The sequence below is a fragment of the Zeugodacus cucurbitae genome, chromosome 6, assembly GCF_028554725.1.
Source record: "Zeugodacus cucurbitae isolate PBARC_wt_2022May chromosome 6, idZeuCucr1.2, whole genome shotgun sequence".
Classification (NCBI taxonomy): Eukaryota; Metazoa; Arthropoda; class Insecta; order Diptera; family Tephritidae; genus Zeugodacus; species Zeugodacus cucurbitae.
Genome location: NC_071671.1, coordinates 56,746,844 through 56,769,538, shown reverse-complemented (window position 1 = coordinate 56,769,538; position 22,695 = coordinate 56,746,844). Strand labels below are relative to the sequence as shown.

At 33.9% G+C, this 22,695-nt stretch overlaps 1 protein-coding gene across 3 annotated transcripts in view; it reads left to right on the top strand.

Moving 5' to 3' along the window:
- LOC105214950 (loricrin) overlaps positions 1-21,594 on the top strand; it is a 31,598-nt gene extending 10,004 nt beyond the window's left edge. For all 3 annotated transcript variants that reach the window (XM_011188658.3, XM_054234377.1, XM_054234378.1), the window contains exons 3-7: positions 10,146-10,730; positions 16,658-16,775; positions 16,957-17,269; positions 18,640-18,751; positions 21,336-21,594. In XM_011188658.3, coding sequence (XP_011186960.2) covers positions 10,302-10,730; positions 16,658-16,775; positions 16,957-17,269; positions 18,640-18,751; positions 21,336-21,386 — 1,023 coding nt within the window. In that variant the 5' untranslated portion in view covers positions 10,146-10,301 and the 3' untranslated portion in view covers positions 21,387-21,594. The remainder of the gene's footprint in view (positions 1-10,145; positions 10,731-16,657; positions 16,776-16,956; positions 17,270-18,639; positions 18,752-21,335) is intronic.
- The last annotated feature ends 1,101 nt before the right edge of the window (positions 21,595-22,695 follow it).

Here is a 22,695-nt window from a genome sequence, read left to right as displayed (position 1 = left end):
TTTCATTACAACCATTCAAATTCATCTCAGTTCTCGCTGAAACTGAAAATTTTACTTTTGTCAGAGAATTTGACATAATGAAAAACTCGTAGAAAAACTAGAATTTTTAAGTTTTAGGGCATCACAGCAATTAAGCTGTTATTCTCTAACAATTCCTTTGATATTTGAATCTCTTCTTCGACCATTCAAAATCATCTAATTTCTGCCTCAGACTGTGTCAAAATATCTATACTGACCACACCTAAATAACCCACAAACGACTATAAGGAAACTTATAATTTGCTGCAAGAATTCCAATATATAATACCACAACGTTCAAATGCTCCGTGAGCACCAAAGTTATGCGTTTGTTCAAGTATGGCGCTCACGTTGTGACACCAAGGCAACCTAATGACATTTTACGGTATTATTAAATGGGTGACAGAGTGACCAGCCGTAAGCGTGAACTGCAATAAAAATATAGTGTTTGTGCATGTGTTGTTGTAAAAAGTTTATTTTACAATTCCAAGTAACAACATCTGTCAAAGGTTATTACAACAAGAACAAAAAGAATAAAAAAAAAGAATTGATAAGTGTTGGTGTAAAGTGAAGAGATAAAAACAGATGGTGTACATATGTACACATATCCCTAACCCATAATGTAAAAGTTTGTCATAGTTAAGTGGAAGTGCGTTGTGAGAAGTGAGAAAATGAAGCGGAAAAATTTTTTTATGTTCAATATGACAAAAGTTGATGCGTGAAAAGTTTCAATGCGCTTTAATGCATGATAAGGCAGTGAAACTTTTTTTATAGAATTTTTCACGAATTTCGAGTGAATTTTATGTTTGATACGATGAGACGATATAGCAAAATAGGGAACAAAATAAAGTAATCACCGTGGAATATTACTTTGAAAACCCTGGACAGATTCTTCAAATATGTAATCCGAAAAATTTCGAAATCATTAAAGAGAAATGAATTAAATCCATGTTTATTCCAATTTGTCCATATTCAAATTCTTTGGTGACAGAGAAAGGACGTTATTAGATGAACTTAGACAAAATAAGAGAAATTTTAGACATTATTTTCTTGGGTCAAAAAGTAAAATTGTGTTGGTTGTATATACTATGTGTTTGTTGTTCATCTCAGGTCGAATATATTCCGACATTTGTTGCATCAACCAAATCTGAAAAATGTTGAAGAAGTAGTTTGTAAGAGACGACGAACAACCATGCTCTCAAAACGGATTTATTAAATAAAACCGAGAAGGATAGTAAATCAATAATTGACTCTCACAATGGTAAAGTAACGTGATACTATATATTACAAATAAAAGGGATTAAAGCTTTTTTAACACCAACGCAATATCATCGAAAATATATAATCAAACAAAAGTGTGGCCACCACCTTCCCCATATTAACCCTTCAACAAAGATAATGAGTTGTACGGAGCCGGAATAAGAAAGTGTTTCCATACGCTCGCACGGAGAATAATAATTTTCTCCACCAAACGGTTATTTGTAAAACCTAAAACTAATCGATAGATATATTCCCTTGAAATCCTTTTACCTAAAATGGTAAAATTATCGGTCTCAAATACAACTACTTTTCATATGTCATCTTTTGAAATTCCTTGAAAATCTTTAACCAAACAATTAGTCAAACACCAATATCGATATCTGAAGAAAGCTAAGCAAAGAAACTCTCTAATGTGTATCAACACTTATCTGAAAACTAGTCGAAATTAGACTAAACCTGTTTTTGTCTCAGATACCTAATATGAGGACCTCTGTGACCTATGACCTCTGTTTAAACCTATTTGACTTTATACTGGGAATATTGATCGATTTGTCAAACATCTAAAGGAAGCTGTGGATGATTTTTTGCTTGGCAATAACTTTACCTGGTGTCGAAAATTGATAAAACAGCTCCAGTACTGTCCTCTATTTCTCATATACCCAACATAAGGTCTTTCCTTATCCGTGTTGACTTTTTATCGATCAATGTGTGAGGTATATTATTAACAAATATCCCTAGCAGATTATAGTTTAATGACAAAAGTAGATGAAATCGGCCCAGACCTTCCCTAAGCTCCAATATATGTATCTAAGACTAGGAGTCTTAAATAACCAATATAAAACCCTATATATTTCAACCCAAATCATCATTATCCGGTACTTAAAGTGTCAAACTTTACCTTACATGTTTCTTGTTCTCTTATCTAACTTTTGTATTAATTTGTACACGAAAAGAATTTAAGTTAATCTCCGCTTAATGCGCTACAAAGCTATTTTTGGCCACATTTTCATTCTACACAGAAGTAGAAAAAACACACGTTTGACGCACAATAAATTAATTATTCATTTCAGCACTTTTATTCTTGGAAAGCTGGTAAAGAGTTCACGCCAAAAACAAAGGAAAAAGAACAACAATATAGACCTACCCTTCCTCTGTAGATACGCGGCAAACAATGCTGGTGTCAGGGTTAATGTAAATTAATGAGCGTCCGCATTTCTTTCTCGATTTGGCTACTGCTGTGGCATGTAGATGCCTTAATTTGTGTGTGTCTGTTACAATAACAAATTTCGTGGCCCAAGGGGCGGGAATATAATATTTTCAGATTTTACACATGTTTTTACACGTATGGATAACTAAAAATAACCCTAGTATAAAATTAGCTTATAAATTGCTTAGTAAAGGCTAGTAAGGAATGGCTAATTTGACTGCAAATGCCTTAAAAAAGTATTATTAGTCACTGAAATATTATAAAATTTTCTTAGTATGGCTTATTGATTGTACTCTTAATGGATTTGAGAAGAAAAAATAAATATCATAGTAACTAGCATGAATTAATTTAATATGAAGTAAGTAAAAACCTTATAATTTCACTTTAATAAACGTAAGTGACCCATATCTTTGATTGTTGATCGTTTCATAATCGGAAATTGTCAAAACTTTTATCATTTTACTAACTTATGGAGGTATCCATTTATATAACACAATACTTGTGGTATCATTAAACTAGTTAGCACATTTGTTAGAAATCATCAAACTAAACAAGCTTATACAGGAAGGAAACATCCCTCCGCAAAGGGACTTTCGCACACAATTCCTTTATTGTCACTCTACGACCATATTGGTGAACTAACAAGTTGTACGCGCTACTGAGGTCAACTTGTACCCTTGGCAGATAAATTTATTGTTATTACCTTTGTGCTCGCGTTGACTGTTTGTTGTGTGGGTGTTGTATTTATTTGATGTTTTCGCCATCTAAGAGTCAATATTACTTACAACACAATTACATTTATATATATATATATCGATATGTGGTTTATTGTATGGTTTATAGCAAATGTACAGAATCAATTTGTATGAGCAAAATCATCAAAGAAATTATTTCATTGACTTACATACATATATTATATTTGGTAAATAGTAATGAAAAAATGAAAGCAATTTGAATGAAAATCGATCATGTTAACCTTTAATTATTATTAATTACTAGCAGACCCGACAGACATTGGCCTGTATGAAGCTATTGGGATATTAAACAAAATATGAAACACAAATAATAAAATAATTAGAATTAATATATAATTGGATTGAATATTTGGTACACCAACAGTAGCGATATCTTATTATAAAATATTTTCCAAATAAATTTTCGCAAAACACTTTGATATACCTTTACCCGAATTCAATATAGTAGCAACGGTGACTTCTATTTTTGATGAATATAAAACATATATAAAAAATATATAAATTTAAAATTAATTAATTGGACCGAATAAAATGACAAATTGTCGAATCCGCTTGAAGACACACAATAAATTTCATTCAAATCGTTTCAGCTGTGTAGTGATTAGTGCAGTGACATACACACCTACAGAAGAATTTCATATATAAAGATTATTCATTGCCACTTGTATTTTGATATTCAATTAAAAATCACTATGAAAACAAAATAAAATGTTACTCATCCGCACCGTTGTACTGATAATATTATGTATAATAATAATAAATTGTATATGGTCTAGTAAATTATATTAATTTAATAATTTTTGCATTTAATTAAAGTCTTATTCTGCATATTTAGAATGATGATTTATGTTTTAAATCAAATATGCACACTTTTGCGACAACTTCTTGCCATTTTGAAAGTAAATTTAAATGTCACTTTCATAGACCCATCCATTGGGCCTTATTGGCAAAAAATTGGAACAGTCGATAAGCTTCACTTGAAGCGTACATTTCACCAGTAAATTATTCGTCGTAGACAGGCACAGATAGTATAATCTGTTGGTGTCATGTATGCATGTCTGACTATAAGGTGAATACTCAAGATCGCCCCAGCTAAAGTCCTACATCTTTTGGTGTCAATGTATGTGACCTAGTTTTGTCCACATGAAACACAACTATTCTTCTATTGGGCAACGGAACGCGTTTCAAATAATACTTCACCAAGCAAGTACAAAACTATATTGTACGTTTTTTTTACATGATCTTATCGTCAAGCAAAATAAAACCAAACAATGATTCAACATGGCTTGATTATGCTTTAAAATATGTCTTGAAGCATAATCAAATGATAAATATAAATAATATGTGCGTAAAGACCTTTAAAAAGAAAGGTGTTCCATTTGTGCAAAAAAGAAAAACTAAACAAGTAAGGAAGGGCTAATACCGAACATTTTGTACTATCGCAATTTATTTTTTAATTTTATTAATAAAGCACAATTTGACTCACATATTCCGCATATATATGGTAAAAAGTCCAATTAAAGTTTGAAACCCTAAATATTAGGTATATGGGAGCTGGGGGAAGTTATGACCCGATTTCAACCATTTTTGGCACGGAGACATATTATTAGAAGAAAAATGTTTCCTCTCTATTTCTTAAAAATATTTGAGAGAATCACTTATATTTTCGGTAAAAAAAATATTAGAAGCACTGAGGTCCTCATGTTCGACACATGGGGCCTTGAAAAATTATGGCCCGATTTCGAAATTTTTTAAAAGGGCGATATTATAAATGCAGTATTTGTGCAAAGATCTGTTCCGATATCTTTGTATATTGTACAGTAAACGATTCAGATCGACCTCAAAGTTCTGGTATATGGGAAGTAGGCGTGGTTTTGAACCGATTTGGCCCATTTTCAAATTCTATCATTGGGATGTCGGGAAAATGTTATGAACCGAATTTCATTGAAATCGAGTCGAGTAATTTCGGAGATATGGTTGTTGACCGATAAATGGGCGGAGCCGTGCCCATTTAAAATTTCGTATACCAATTTGAGTGCAGCACTTATGTACCATCTTTACCACGATTTATTTAAGGTTTCTAATGTTTTTCCTGTTTTTTACTAGTGTTCAACATAACCTTTGTATGGCAGTTGGACGTGGTTATAATCCGATTTCTTCCATTTTTGAACTATGTAAGGAAGTGTCTGAAGAATACAACTTGTGAGATATTCAATGTTTCATTGATATAGCTTTACTAGTCCGATTTCGACCATCTTCGAACATAATCTTCTTTTTAATGCTGGCAAGAAATATTTGTACCAAGTTTCATCAATATATCTAATTTTTTTCTCAAATTATAGCCTGGACAGACGGACAGACAGACATCCGGATTATAACTCTACTCGTCATCCTGATGACTTTGGTGTATATAACTCTAGTTAGTTAGTTTTAGGAATTATAAACAACCGTAATGTTAACAAAACTATAATACTCTCTTTAGCAATATTGTTGCGAGAGTATAAAAATTAAAAATGTCTACCCTTAAAAAACAATAGAAAAATTTCAAGGGCTTCAATTTACTTTGAAATAGAGTTGCCATCCATAAAAAAGTAATACTGAACACTAATCTCTTGAATTGGAATAAATTTAATTTAATGATAAAAAATATACTCTTTTTTAGTTGTAAATATAGTATAATTTTTAAGGACGTGATAATATTCTCGAAGTTCGACAATTTATTTCCACAGAAAGTAAATAAAATCTGTTCGAAACGCGTAAGAACCAAATGGAAACCTAAAGCAACCGCGTGCAAATAGAATAACGCCATGATTTTTCAGCGATAACTTTAATGGCGTTTGCTATTTGGGGTTAAGTGAATACATACATGAGTAGAAAATAAACGTTTTTAGTATAGCCATACCATCACACCAACTGCACGCGCATGAAAGCATAGCCAGTAGCTAGTTAGCTTTAGTTAAAGACAAAACAAGGTAAAAGCATTAAGGAAAATAACTGTAGAAACTTTGCATATATGTATCTGTTTAAAGCAACGCGGCAACACATGTCAAACCCACGGATGCCAAGTAACCAGCAAGTCAGCATTAAGAAAGGCGAAGTCAGCATAAGAAAAGGGTGAAGAAACGAAAACAAAGAAATGTAAAATAAGGCAAATATGTTGTAGAGTGTTGGCCTGGAGTTAAGGTAAACAACAATGTTGCAGGCGAGCATTTAAATTTACATTTGCCTTTAAACAAAACATTGTTGCCATGCCATTAAACCACGCATAGCAGCGCTTTGTTGCCTGCCGTTAGGCGCCGCAAGCGAAGGAGTGGCGCCCTCCGAGAGTGGATGAATTTAAGCAGTTGCAAAGTTCTGTTTATTATGCTTACAACAATACTTTGCATTCAGAGTTCTTGAACCCTAACTTAACGGTGTATACCGTAAAATCTCCAGCGCTGCTTTTATGTAAGAGAAAACCGGACACATTTATGGCATTTTCATAACTCCTCGCGACTGCAAAAGTGCTCGTAATTTTATTGGATTTTATTATTTATTTTTTATTTTTCATTTTTCGTTTTTCTTCTTTCTCTCTGCGCTGCGAAGCAACAGGCGTGTGAATAGAAGAAAGCGAAGATTTGTACTTAAGTACTGTAGCATACTTTTGGCGCTGGAGCGGGCGAGGTGGTAAAGTTCTGCGGCCCACATTGCACACGCGTTCCAATTTTATTTGAATGCATAAAGAGTGTTTATTCAAGAACGGCTTTTAGCGGCAATATTTTATGTTAATTTGCTGGCGTATAAAATGGTGAATGGAAATATTTTGCAAAATTGGAAATTCTTATGAACAGAGATTTCTACCTTGGAAGTTTGTTTCATAATTTGCTAACGATATTCATTTATGCGCATGCTAATACAACCGCTTTGGCTCATTCATTCATTCATTCACTCATTGAGTGGGTAATCAAATATACACGTTCGTGATTATAATAAACGGTAACCGAAATTCGTGTGAAGGAAATGATAAATGAATTAATTACACTGATTGAGTAGCTACGCATAATAGTTTTGGTTTGGCTTTGATCTTTGAAGTGCGATAATACTTGAACAATTTCTGATTTGTACGGAATTTTACAGATTTTAGGTAATTTATTAGGGAAGTGAGGAGGTAAATCAGTTCCATGGAAAAGATTTTAATTTACTTCCAATTTTTATATTTTTTGATAAGATCCGAAACTTCAAAGAATACTGAACTTTTATCTTATTTCTGTTTATGTTGGTTCTGTAAAATACCATAGACATACTAGTCAAGACCACTCTTTATATGAAGGAGAATGGAATCTTCCTCACAAAGGATATTATGGATAATGGTTCGCCTAAAGCTTAATTGTAGCACCCAAGACTAACCGGGAGTTATGCCCCAATGTCGAGACGAGTTGAAATCTGGTTGACTGTCTGTCAGTTTTTACAATCGATAACTTGAAAAAATGGCATTTTAAATTCCATTAGATTTTTTTACTTTACAATATAAATCAAACAGCAATTGAGATATGGAAATTGAAATATGATCAAAATTGGAAATAACTGTTCAAGGCCCCAGATACAGAAAATTTGGATTTTGCAAGTGCAGATTTTCTCATTTTAAAATTATAAAAATCGGGATATACATTTTCAAGACCCTAGATATCGATAATGAGGTCCTCAGTCCTAGGGTTGATTTTCAAATCGGAAAATAACTTTTCAAAATCCCAGTTAGCGAATATTAGGTTGGCAAATATCTCCCTTCCGTTGTTTTGCTCTTTATTCAATGCTTTATAAAAAGTGTTACAGTGATCAGATTTAGTTCAAATATGCGCCGTTTCGTTCGATAATCTGTTTCCATCTAGACGGCAACTTCATAATACCCCCTCGTAGAAGCCCCCTCCTTTATTTTCGAAGAACTCGGACAGCCACTATTCACAAGCCTCTTTTGAGTTCAACTTTACACCATCAAAGGCGTTCGCCATGGACACCGAGCTCCCGTAGCATCTGATGAGTCATGGACGAGGTGTGTTCCTGGTGGAACACTACACCCTTCCTGTTGGCCAATTCTGGACGCTTCTGGTCGATCGCCAGCTTCAAGCGGTCCAGTTGTTCGCAATAGATGGTAGAATTACGCGTGTGGCCATATGGGAGCAGCTCATAGTGGATGATTCCCTTCCAATCCCACCAAACTCACAGCAAAACCTTCCTGGAAATCAATCCCGGCTTGGCCACTGTTTAGGACGATTCACCGGCCTTCAACCACGACCGTTTTCACTTGATATTGTCGTATGTGATCCATTTTTCGTCGCCAGTCAGCATCCGTTTCAAAAATGGGTATAGTTCTTTCTGTTTCAGCAGCATAGGGCAGACGTTGTTTCGTTGATTTTTTTTGCATCAAATCATGCGGCATCCAAACATCATGCTTTTTTGTGTATCCAGCCTTCTGCAAATGGTTTGAAATGGTTTGGTGACTAACTCCCATCTCCTGAGCGATGTCACGAGATGTCACATGCCGGTCTAACTCGATGTTTTCCATGATTTGATTGGTATTCATCGTCACAGGTCTTCCGCCAGCTGAATTATCCATGGTCCACCCGCTCTGAATCGTCGTATTTACACGTTTATAACTGTTGAACGCAATATCCTATGTCAAGACTTTTAAAAGATGTATATAGTATTGCCAGATACGAGCTCTGTAGGACTTTATACATAGCCGCGAAATTCAAAAGACAAAAAGGCCAATGGGAGATATTTATTTGCCAACCTAGTATGAAGACTTTCATGATATAGAAAAGATCATAAAATACGAAATACCGAAAAAGTGGACCTCAGTGCATATGACTGATTGTTTACCGAAAATATCGGTTAAAATGAGATATACTTTGGTGCTTTCAAATAATAATGGAAATTTTAAAATTTCCACTTGTCCAAGAGTCCAATTGTCAACACTTTTTTAATTTTTTATTAAGTTGATATACATGCCCCGGATGTACCATACAATTTTCAGCTGATTCAATCTGTGGCAAAGCCTAAGGTTGTATGTGTTTTTATGAGCGTGGCGTTTGTCGTTTCTTGTTCGTAAATTCTTTAAATTCAAAAACAATACTGTAACGATGCTCCAGCCTCAATATTCGCAAAACATGACTGTGACTTTTTTTCAATTTCCAAAAAGAAAGAGTCAAAGGCTATCCCAAAAATGGGATTTGATAAGTGTTGCGATGAGTGGAAGAAACGCTGGCATAAGGGCATAATATCGAAATGGGACTATTTTAAAGATGAACATTATTATAGATGACTGATTAGATATTTTTTTCAAAACACGAAAATTCCCGTTATTTTTTGAACACAACTCGTATGTACCCAGATACGGAATTTAAGGACTTCAGTACTAAGTGTTTTCATTCTAAAGTATTTGCAAGGTTGTCAATATGATTGTTTATATAGAAAATTGAGCAACAATGAGAATTTTGATGAACTCGTGACAAATCATAATGATTTCAGCGTACTCCATGGTTCATTGAATACTTGAATATTGAAAATTCTGTTACGAAATTCAATTAATTGATAATCCTCTCAGCATTAAATCCATTTATATAGCCATTATACCTGCTCACTCGGGCAAACGAAATATTTGTGAACGGCATGAACATGAACACAAAACAAATGAAATTAGTTCGGTGATTCGTGTGTAAATTTTACATTTGATACACACTGTATAACGGCATCAGTACAGTATTATGTATTATGCACATAAGCTTCTTAATTTTTTATACGCAAGCATGAATGAGTACTTTTCTAAAAAGAAATTAAATGAAATTGATTTTAAATTGTTTCCGCTCTTTTTTGCTTCTTCTTCTTGTTCTCTTTCTTTTTATGGCATATAAAAACACATCAATATATAGCACATATGGTAGCGCGCCAGCTAAAACCGTAAGCGTCAACCGTGAATAACCACATTCACGCATTTCCAACACTTAACGGTAAACACAGGACTACACCGACACACACACACATACACTTCCAGGAGGTGCAACTACTTTCCGCACAACAACAACGCCATGAAATCTACTTTGATTTGGTTATTGCTGGCCGGTGTTGGCGCCGTGTTGCTGCTGGGCGACACCGTGGACGCCTGGAATCGTCAGTTTTTCAATCGCTATTCACGCAGCTGGCTGCGCAATAATGCTGATGGGCCGATTGGCGGTGGTCTCGGTGGCGGTGGCGGTGGAGGCGTTGTAACCGGCGGAAGTGCCGGTAATGCGCAGCAAATTGACGACTTTAATGCACTCTTCGGCCTCGGCAACGACATGAGCTTGCATGGCATGGGAAGCGGAAGTGGAGGCGGTGGCGGTGCTGCTGGCAATGGCGGCGTGGGTGGCAGTAGAGTTGCTGGCGGCGGCGGCGGTGGTGCGGCAGGTGTTGGTTTCGCCACCTACGGCGCGGGCTATGATGTGGACACAGGTGGTTTTGGTGGCCAACAACAACAGGTGAGTTTCATGCAATTTCATTTTGTCGTCAAAGCACAGTAGCGTCCGGGTCCGGTTGAGGGTTAATGTGAACACAAAAAGCGACCACTTGAAAGTGGAAATGTTGCAAACTTTTGCAGCGAAATGAAAGTAATTAAAGTGAGTTGTAGCAACTCTAATACAAAAGTTGCGTGGCCTCTAGTTTTTTGCGGAATGCACCTTTTGCCACCGAAGTTGTAAAGTGTTGCCAAGGCTTGTTGGCAGCCAAGTGCTGAGGTTAAAAAGTTGCATTCGCACAAAAGTCTTGTGAAAACTATAGAAACTCTAGAACAAAGGCAAATGGAAATGAAAGAAGTAACTAATTAAAAGAAAGGGCTGCGCTGAAAGGTGAAGTGTTGTAGACATGTTTTTGATTAAATGAAAGCTGACCAAGGTTTCGAGAAGTGCTGTATTTGAAAAGAGTTAATTTAAGAATTTCATGAGAAAAGGAGAGAGTTTTTTTTTTGTTGATTTAGCAGATCGGATTATTTTTATATTTTAGACAACAACTTGGTCCACAAATTATCCAGATTAGTATATAAAAATATAGAAAACAAGTAAGGAAGAGATAAGTTCGGGTGTAACCGTACATTTTATACTCTCGCAATTTATTTATTTAACTTTATTTATATTATATAATACACAATTTAACCCACATATTCGTCATATATATTGTATAAAGTCCATTGAAAGTTGGAAACCATAATATTAGGTTAGAAGCACCGAGGTCCTCGTGTTCGATATATGGGCCTTAAAAACCTATGGTCCGAATTCGGTGATTTTTAGAATGGGGCTGCCTAATAGCCTAATAGCAAAGTTCTGCACCGATATCTTCACTAATACTTACTTTATCTATTGTAAAGTAAACGATTCAGATTGTCTTCAAAGTTCTGGTATATAGGAAGTAGGCGTGGTTGTGAAGCGATTTGGGCTATTTTCACAACATATCATTGGGATGTAAGGAAACTATTAGAAACCAAGTTTCATTGAAATCGGTCGAGTAGTTCCTGAGATATGGTTTTTGACCCATAAGTGGGCGACGCCACGCCCATTTTCCATTTTGTAAAAAAATCTGAGTCAGCTTCCATCTGCCATTTCTTATGTGAAATTTAGTGTTTCTGACGTTTTTCGTTAATGAGTTAACCCACTTTTAGTAATTTTCAACCTAACCTTTGTATGGGAGGTGGGCGTGGTTATTATCCGATTTCTTTCATTTTTGGACTGTATTAAGAAGTGGCTAAAAATAGTGCGATCCTTCATACCAAATTTAATTTCCATAGCTATATTTATGGCTTAGTTATGGCACTTTATGTGTTTTCGGTTTCGCCAAGTTTCATCAAGATATCTTAATTTTTACTCAAGTTACAGCTTGCACAGACGGACGGACGGACGGACAGACAGACATTCGGATTTGAACTCCACACTTCACCCTGATCACTTTGGTATATATAACCCTATATCTAACTCGTTTAGTTTTGGGTGTTACAAACAACCGTTATGTGAACAAAACTATAATACTCTCTTAACAACTTTGTTGCGAGATTATATAGATGTAAACTTATCTAATAATGTACGGAAAATATCGGAGCCGTAAACTGAACACGTTTAAAATATTTTCTGGACCTAAGTTAGTTTAGGAGAGATTTCGGAGAAGATCTCCGAGACTGAAATCATAGAATCATAGAATCAACATAGACAGGTCTTCGTGATTCCAAAAACAAATAGAAATAGGAGAGAAAACCCTCATATATCGAGGAACGCTTTCTAGATCTATTAAAGATCTATTGAGGGGGATAAGAAGTTCGACTCCAGCCAAAACCCTCCTTCCTGAGCCTTAACTGAAATAAAATTGGATAGATACCTTTACTTTGACCATCTCCTAAACTAGTAAAATGATCTCAGCCAATTTAGAGAAGAAAGACATTCTTATAGCAGACTATTACATGAATCTGCTTAAACTTTTTACCATGAGGACTTATAGATGAAATGTCAAATATATTGTACAGTGATTTTAATGACGTTTGTTCCTCCGGTAGAGCGGACAAAGTTTAGCAAAATGAATCAGTTAGGTTTACACCAATAAAAAGTCCTAAGGAATCCATTTTGGGCAAAAAAGAAAAGCGATCTAGACAGAAACTCAAGCACTATAGGTATAAGTATAATGACGAAAACGAGGGAATCGGTTTGCACAACTTCTGTCACCAGGGTCTCTAGAAAAATTTCGTTTGAAAATGTTCAAATATTTCCCTTTGGCAATCATTATTTGGTCTCCAGATATTCCAGCTTTGAAGCTACTAGAGAAGTGTAAAATATGAAGTCCTTTCCAATGCTCAGAATAAAGACTAGTTTCTAGGATAGGAAATGGCATAGCGGGAGTACGATTCAACGCCTACAATTCAGATTATATATATTAAATAATTTTGCAGCCAAAGGAGTAAAGAGTAGATTGCATTTCAATTATTTAATTGATTTAAAATATATACTTGTGTGCATTGCCTCTTGCAAGGTCTTAGTCTCTATTTAAACATTCCAAATTAATATCGAAATCAATAGAAATTGAATCTGGCAAGTAATCATAATAGTTACCACAATTCATTGCCTTTCATTGATAAAGTTAATTAATATTAAAGAAGATACACAAGGAAGACACTGCTGTTGCACTCAGATGAACGACACTTATTGATACAGATATATCATCATTTAATATATCACATATAAATATGTATATATATATCAATGAATTGTGATAAATATTATGATAACTGACCGAATGCAATATATACTTAGTACATACTCTATGTAGATATGCCAAACACATATATGTATGTAGTATAGGTATGTACATATACTTGTTTGTTGATTTCATTCAAGCAAAGTAAAATGAAATTTTGCAAGCGATTTATTTTCAAGAAGTTCTATATTTGTACATATGGATACAATTCAATTAAAATGCATTTACATTTTGTTGAATAGGCACATTGTATTTGTATTTCCAACTTAGGCTAACTGGAATTTTATTTTTTATTATTGAAGTATTGTTATTCTAATACAAAAATATTAGTTTGTTTTATATTCTGGTGAATACAAGAAACAGTTTGATGTATCAGTGGCAATTTGAATAAGGAATTTTCTTTGGAAAAAATTAAACATTTTATTTTCAATTAGGCGTATTTTAGTTTGAAAAACGTATAATGCTTTTTTTGTTTTAAGCCATCACAGTATGCATTTGAGCAATTCGGTTTTTCATACCATCAGTTTTGTTATGGAAATTCAAAACAATTTGGAAAAAGTTAGTTTAATAAAGTTTTTAGTTCTGAAAATAAATTTTAACCTTTGAATGACAACTGATATTACATTGATTAAAGTATACCCTTATCCCAATATTGTTAACATCAAATATAATAGAGCTAACAATTAAATAGATTGTAAAATAAGTTTTGTTTTATTCCAAAGCTTTAGAACAGTTGTTAAAGCTCTAAGTTAAAGATTTCAGGATTTGAAATGATTTAGGAATACTAATTTGAACATGATTAAACACCTGTTGGAAAACGTTACCATCTAAGTAATGAACTATAATTACAGAGTTTATATAGAAGAGAGATATGTTAATTCAGAAAATTAAGTTCTTGGTACAATATAATCGAGATAATTGGTCCCTTCGCACTGAACTTAATTGATCAATTAACCGGCCTTTGCTCGATTAACGCGCTGATTTAGATCGATTATATAAATCGAGTTGAAAACCCAATACAAATCTGCGAGTTGTTGTCGCCGCTGTAAATTTGGCTGTATTTATTTTCAAAATAGCAGCACTGCGACTCGACGGTAGATGTCGCTGCTGTAAATTAATAAATTACAAAAATAAAAGGTTATTAATAAAATAGCAATCAGCTAATGAAACTCACCATCTTCTTACGAAAAGCAAAACCAAAAAATTTATAACAGCTGATCGTTTATCGAGTAGTCGGCAGTGCGAAGGGCAAAAACTAGTTTCTCAATTATAATTTTAATGTAATTAATTAATTTGGCTGTGTGAAAAGGTTATAAGAACTATAGTTCTTTAAGCAGCTTGAAAAATGCCCTTACCACAAATGCACAAATATATCAAAAAAAGTACTATAGAAATCTTGTATTTAGTAATATTTTGGTATAGCGTTGCCAGCTTCACAAAAGTAAAAAAATACAAATTAAAAAATTATATATAATTTAAGATCTTGAAAGTATATTGAATGTTTAGAATTTAAATAATTTTTTAACAGAGTTGCCACCTACCGAAAAAATTAAACTGAACAAATTATTTCAAAATGTAGACCAATTATAACCAGCTTAAAAAAGCATTTGGTGAAGTGTTCGGAACATCAATTTAAACACATTTTGAATTAGAGTTACCAACCATCCACTTAAGAAATTTTGAGCGAAATATTCGAATTTTATATAAACAACTAATTGTGATTTTAATAAAAAATATTTAAAATAAGATTTAATTTATTCTGCAAGCACTTTATTATAAGGATCATATCTTGTACATCACATTCCTGAGCTCTGGTACAAAAATAGTTAGAAATTTTAAATTGAAGAGCAATAAATATTTATGATTCGATTGAATACAATTCAGTGTATACACTGTGGATTTCATTTAAACGTTAAAAACGTATGAAAAGCTCATCATACGAGCCCTGTCGGAAATATGAGATAGATGATTTTGTTACCACTTAATTACATCGATGATATGATGAACGACGGAGGTTAAACAATAGAAATGAAGTAATTATAAAAAATAAACTAAACAAGTAAGGAAGGGCTAAGTTCGGATGCGACCGAACATTTTATACTGGCTAAAAGAAACGATTGCAGAAAGTTTGGTTAATATAGCTGAATTGATTTCCGAGATATATACAAAAAACCTATTCGGGCCGTGCCACACCCACTTCCCCAAAAAAATTACGAAAAAATTTTAATTTTAGAGCTTTTTTTTATAACTTGGTTATGACATTTCATGTGTTTTAAGTTTTCGCCATTTTGTGGGCAAAGTGGACCAAATTCGCTCATTTTCAATAGCAACTCTTTACCGCCGCAAGGAACATATATACCAAGTTTCGTCAAGATAACTTTATTTTTACTTAAGTTGGCCGTAACACGGACGGGCGGACAGACAGACATCCGAATTTTAACTCGTCTCGTCATCCTGATCATTTTCATATATATGTATTATATAATCCTATATGTAACTCCTTTAGTTTTATGACTTACAAACAACCGTTAGGTGAACTCTTAGGAACTTTGTTGCGAGAATATTAAAATGTAATTCAATATTTAACCAGAAATTAACAGTTTTAAACAACCTTAATTGTCCAAACTTAACTCTTAATTTTGATAGATAAAAGTTCACCCAAAATTTTGTTGCCTCATATTCAAAATTTCCCATCGACTTCGGTCATAATTCTTTACCAACAAACATGAATATACGTATTATGATGTACTTTTAATTAAATGCATTCATATTACGAATATTAAATATTTGCTTGCTTGCGCAACAGTTGCAGCCGCCAGTGACTGAGCGCAATGAAATTGCACATCACTCATACGTCATGTAGGACGGGCGCAACTAACCATGAACGCACACAGGCTTTGCCGTTTTTACCACTTTAAACTTTGCTCCCGACATGCAACTCAATTAGTGGCACAAATGGCAGATGCGCCATGCATTTGCGCGAAGGCTGTGTGGGCGTTGGAGGTTGGAGGCACCGTAAATTGAATTTTAATGCAAATGCAGTTATGAGCATACATACATGCTACGTATGTATGTATATATGCATATTTATTTTTAAAATATGGCATGCCATTTATATACCGTTATGAATATATTCACGCATAAACGCCCTCACACACACGTGTCTTTCTCTTCGCAGCAAACGGAGATATATGGCATCGTGGAACCGCTAATAGAGGATACACCATGCGTGGATCGCGCTTGTCAGGTCAATGATGATTGCTGTCCCACAGGTGTCTGCGTCAATACCTATGGTGGTAAGTGTAACAACAACACATACACACACACTCTCTCACACATAAAAATATATAACCAAGTGCAGAGCGCATTGACGATGTGTTAATCTATCGCAGCTCTGTGACGAAAAGTCACCATAAAATTTCAAAATTTTATTTTTTCTCTCCTTTTTTTGCTATCAACACTTTTTTCTTTTAATAGAAGGTAAATGCATTTACGTTTATGGGCGTAAGCGCGATCTCTGTCATCGTAATACGGACTGTGACTTGGGCATGTCATGCCTGAAGACCTCGGCTGGTAATCTGATGTGTCAACCTAGCGCATCTACGGCTCATCTATTGAATGCGGTTGGCGGTGGTGGTGTGGGTGTTGGTGCTGATGTCGGTGGCGGTGTTGGTAATAGCGCTGTTGGCTTCAATGTTGGCGCAAATATGGCAACGGCTCCCAAGTTGACGTTGAATATGAAGCAATTTGGCGAAGATTGTGTATCGTCGAGCGAATGTAATGTGAGCAAGTAAGTGAAACATAAACATATATGTGTGTGTTTTATAGAAATATTACCGCTAGTATAGTTCTTGTCGTTAAATATTATGTGGAATGTTGGCGATAAAAGGCGAAGGAGTAAGTTTTTATGCGCGAAGTAAAAATGCGACCTCCATTTTATAATATTTTTACAGCGAAAGTAGGTGAGGTCAGTATGACCTTGGTCCTTTGTTACAACAATGGAAAATGGAAGACAATGGGGAAGTTGTGGAACGTATCTCATTCACTCTTAGTATTTTAACAAGTAACTTCTGATACCTTATATTGAAATCTTATGATATTCGAGCACACAAAACAGGCGGACTTGGATTAGAATTCAATTAAGGTCTAAGAACTTAAGCGATATTGTTCACAACAAAAGGTTCCTACAACAAAAAAAAGAACAACAACAACCTCAAACAAATATTTCCACTTGGAAACCACAAAACTATAAGGCAGCCTATAAGACTATCCGAACGAACTCCATGTTCCCTCGAACAATATTCGATAAAAACAACAGGGTAGTAGAACCAGTTGTGTTCTTATTTTCAAAAAGGGTTCTCTTCAATAAAAGTCATATTTATTGAAATATATACCATAGGTGGCAAGTTAATATTACGAAAACACTTTAGGTTAACCGTCTAGGTAGTCATAATTCACAGTCTCATATCATACCATTCCCCCAAAAGCATGATGAGATGATTATTATCTCATCTATTCGTCATATATCTTGCTATATATCTAATGATATCAGTCAACTAAACCAATAAAAATTTTCTAAATTCGATAATATGTATTGTATTTTTCACTGACGTCTATCTAAAGTAACTTAAAGAGGTTAGGATCACCTCAACGGATGATCTTCAGAATTTAATATTTCATAAACCGTTTGAGAAGTACAAAAGCTCAATTTCAAACGAATGAAATATACATAGGTTTTATGACTGAAATTAGACCAATAATACATAAATGAAGATAATGGGCAATATATTTTTGAAAAATTTTGAAAAAGACATAAATCGATTTGAGCTATACGATATTTACATTGTAGTAAAAATCGTTCACATATTTTTTTCTCCTTTTGTAAGTTATTTGAAGTCTAATATACTCGAATAGTGTTAAAACACCACAAAAAACTATTTTAGATTGTGGCGGTGAGAAGAACACAAATTATTACATTTAACTTAAGACGTCTTAAGTTATTTTAACAAACTACCACCTGAGAATCAATCTCACCACAATTTTTACCCTGTAGCTGTAGTGTTAGTATACCTATAATATATTTAAACAGTAATTCTTTAAAATACGAATACACATTTTCTAACACTTATTGACTCACTCATTTATTGCATTTTCTTTCAGGGGCTTATGCTGTCAACTACAACGCACTCACCATCGCATACGTCCACGCAAATTATGCGCTTACTTCCGGGATCCTTTCATGTGCATCGACATTATGCCAACGGAAGATGAGGTAAGCAAGTGTACGAAGTAAGTATGTAAAAACATAAAAAAGGTGCACTCAATTGCAGGTGTAAGTGCATGAGAAGCTTATGCAATGAATTAATTCAGTGCTTAAGTGAATTCATGGCAAATTGAGGTGAGATGTGGGTGGGCAGTGCAATTGCCAAAGCGTATAAGCCATAGCCAAAGCTGAGTTAAATACAAGCAAGTGAACTTAAGGGCTTAAGTGCTGGCAGCCACCTGAGATAGTAAGAAGGAACAAATATAAATTATACACTTCGTCGGCAGTAAGAAACATGCGCTTGCATTAAAGTGCTTTTTATGAGGACAAATTTAAGGGAGTGAGGCTTTCAAGTACTAAAGAGTTCAATGCACTTTTGTGGCATTACTTATTGTAATTTATATTTATACGAGTATTCATATATAGTTTATCTGAGATGAAAGCAGTTACGAAGTCAGAAATAATCGTTTGTTCTTTCATATATGTATGTATAATATGTTGGTTGGTAAATATTTCCCTTCCGCTTTTTTGCTCCTTATTCCATGCTTTATAAAAAATGTTACAGTGATCAGATTTAGTTCAAATATCCGCCGTTTCGTTCGATAATCTTTTTCCATCTAGACGGCAACTTCATAATACCCACCTCGTAGAAGCCCCCTCCTTATTTGCGAAGAACACGGACAGCCACTTTTCACAAGCCTCTTTTCAGTTCAACTTTACACCATCAAGGGTGTTCGTCATGGACAGGATCAGGTAGTAATCACTTGGCGCTATGTCCGGGCTATATGGTGGATGCGATAAAACCTCCCATCTGAGCTCCCGTAGCTTCTGACGAGTCATCAACGAAGTGTGTGGTGTGGCGTTGTCCTGGTGAAACACTAAACCCTTCCTGTTGGCCAATTCTGGACGCTTCTGATTTTTCCAGTTTCCGTTTCAGCAGTATATCGCAGGCACTGATTCGGTCCAGAAAATTTTTTTTGCGTCAAATCATGCGGCACCCAATCATCAAGCTTTTTTGTGTATCCAGCTTTCTGCAGATGGTTTAAAGTGGTTTGGTGCCCAACTCCCATCTCCTGTTTTTTCGATGTTTGCCATAATTTGATCGGTATTCGTCGTCACAGGTCTTCCACCGGCTGAATTGTCCATGGTGTCGGTTTCACCCGCTCTGAATTGTTGAAACCATTGCTCCGCAGTTCGAAGTGATAAAGTACCATCCCCAAAACACCATTAATCTCACGGATCGTTTCTCTAGCGGATTTGCCTTTAACAAAGGAAAACTTTAAAATAGCGCGAATTTCGGCGTTAGTGAACTCCATGTTGACACGTCTATAACTGTTGAACGCAAAATCCAAACCAATTATGCATAGCGTCGTTTTGCAGGTTATGTCAAGATCTTTGAAAGTTGTATAGTATTGCCAGATACGAGCTCTGTAGCGCTTTACACATAATCGCGAAATTCAAAAGACAAAAAGGCGGATGGGAGCTATTTTCCAATCTAATATCTATGTTCGGTCAACATTGGGCCGATGTGTAGATACTTTCTTGGGGCTATGTTCTAAAGACAAAATTATTTTGAGATAAAATCAATTGATATTCTATATTCTGCCAACCGACGCAGTCAAATAGATCAAATATGTTCAAAATAAATCACAGAACGTATTTGAAATACCGTTAGAAAATATAGCAGTGGATGTTTTAAAGCTTTCAATTTCAGAATAGAAGGTATGAATCATCCTATATATAATTACCACCTTAAAATTTCGAATGTTTGATTAACATTGAGACATTAATGTCAAAATCTCGTGACCACTTTGACAGTTGGTTTGACACTTTGCCCTCTACGAAATTGTAGATCTCCCAAAGAACACCAAATATATATTATTACTTAAAAATGTCGAAAACTTTAGAAATATGAAATCATTAATGTCAAATCCATATCTTAACTTTGACAACTGGCTTGACAGAGATTGTCTAGGAAATTCTAAATCTCTAGTCTCTAAGTAGTGTGTTGAAATATCGGAAGCTAGATAAATCTTGAAAATTTAATAATTTTGTAAAAAGCGTAAAGTCATTGTTTAATTCTGACAGTTGGTTTGCATTTGGTTTGACAGTTATTCCTTTGTGAAATTCTAAATCTTTAAAAAACGTCATATGTGTATGTATATGTAAATTTACTTTTATTTAGAAATCAGATCTAATTTAAAAGTATCACACCGTATACAAATCTAGTTAATTATAATAACATTTACCCACTGTAATCTAATCATCAGAAGAAGAAAGAACCTGCGTCACAACCAGTCAAGTACAAGCAAAATTTAATGAGCCTATCATTTCCGCTATTATAGTCATGCTTCACTGCACTCAAACTGATTGACTTCAAGCGACGACGCTACCAGCCGAGTATGTCAATTGCAAAAAATAAGCTTTCTACAAGGATAATTTAAGCGTTGAAAAGAAAAAGAGCAAGGAAGCGATAAAACTTTCCTTGGCATCTGCTGAAAGTTGCTGATATAGAAATTCAAATAAATTACAAAGTGTGCCTGCTTTCTTTATTTAGTTTGCATTTTTTTGTTGTTTCTTGGTTTCTTTGCAGGAAGTGCGCGATTCACGCTTCCTATCCGCATTCAGTCAACGACGCATGTAATGAGGCTGAGTGTGATAGGGAAGGATAAGAAAGGAGAAGAAGGGAGATGAAGAAAAAGGAGGGAGATGAATAAGAAGGAAGTAGAAGTAAAGAGAGTGTAAGGAGGAAGGAAAGAAGAAGAAAGGAAGCACACACGCATATGAGAACACACATATACAAACATATATCCACGTGTGGTGGAGTCACTGAGAGAATCACCACATATACATATACATATAGACGCATATCCTCTCACAGGACACCTGCAAGCCGACGCGTTATGCAATGTAAAATGGAGGCAATGAGAACAAACAATCATATTGAACTACGATTTTGAGAAGAAAACAAAAACAAAAAAGCAAAAAATATTACAAAGAAAATCCCTAGCAAGTTTTAAGATCACAACAACATATCAAGCAAAGTTAAACTTAAGGTCTAAGAAAAAAATTAAATAAAAATAAAAATGTGAAGCAAAACACTAACATATCATTTATTCGAAGAATTTAAGCAAAGAAATTATAGAAGAATTGCTATTAGCACTCACACACATACTCAATGAATTATAAATGTATTAAAAATTGTATTATTGTGAACAACTATACTATATACTCAAAGAAATTATGCGTATATACTTATTATGTATGTAAGTCAATATATACATAAATAAAAAATATATATGTTTTAATGTGCGCAATGCAATAAAAAACAACAAAAAATATCAAATTAATTTCAAAAACAAAAACAAAAAAATATTTCATTTGAAAAATTCAAAGAAAAATTCTATAAACCCAATGAGAATTTCAAATTTAAATGTAAAGTAGCGAAAAATGTTGTAAAAATCATATATATACTATATATTCTTAGAAATAAATACAAAAAATAATAATAAATGCATTAATTTGCTGACAAAAACAACAAATTATACTGGCTGAGGCATAATACTGATTATAAAAAAATAATAATATTATAATTTAAAAAAAATGACATAAAAAATATAATTATGAAAAAAATCATTATAAAAAATAAATTATCATAAAAAAAAAATTATTATAAAAAATAGATTATCATAAAAAAATCATTATAAAAAAATAATTATTAAAAATAATAATTATTAAAGAGAAAAATAATTATTTAAAAAAAAAATAATTACGAAAAAAATTATTAAAAAAATATTTACAAAATAAAATAAAAAATATTATTAAGTGGATTTAAACAAAAAAAAAATATTGTTGAACCAAAGAGAAATTATTTAACATTAAAATTATAAAATAATACACAAAAGAAATGAAGCTACAAATTATTGAAAATTATTGCAACAGTAAAGTATTGA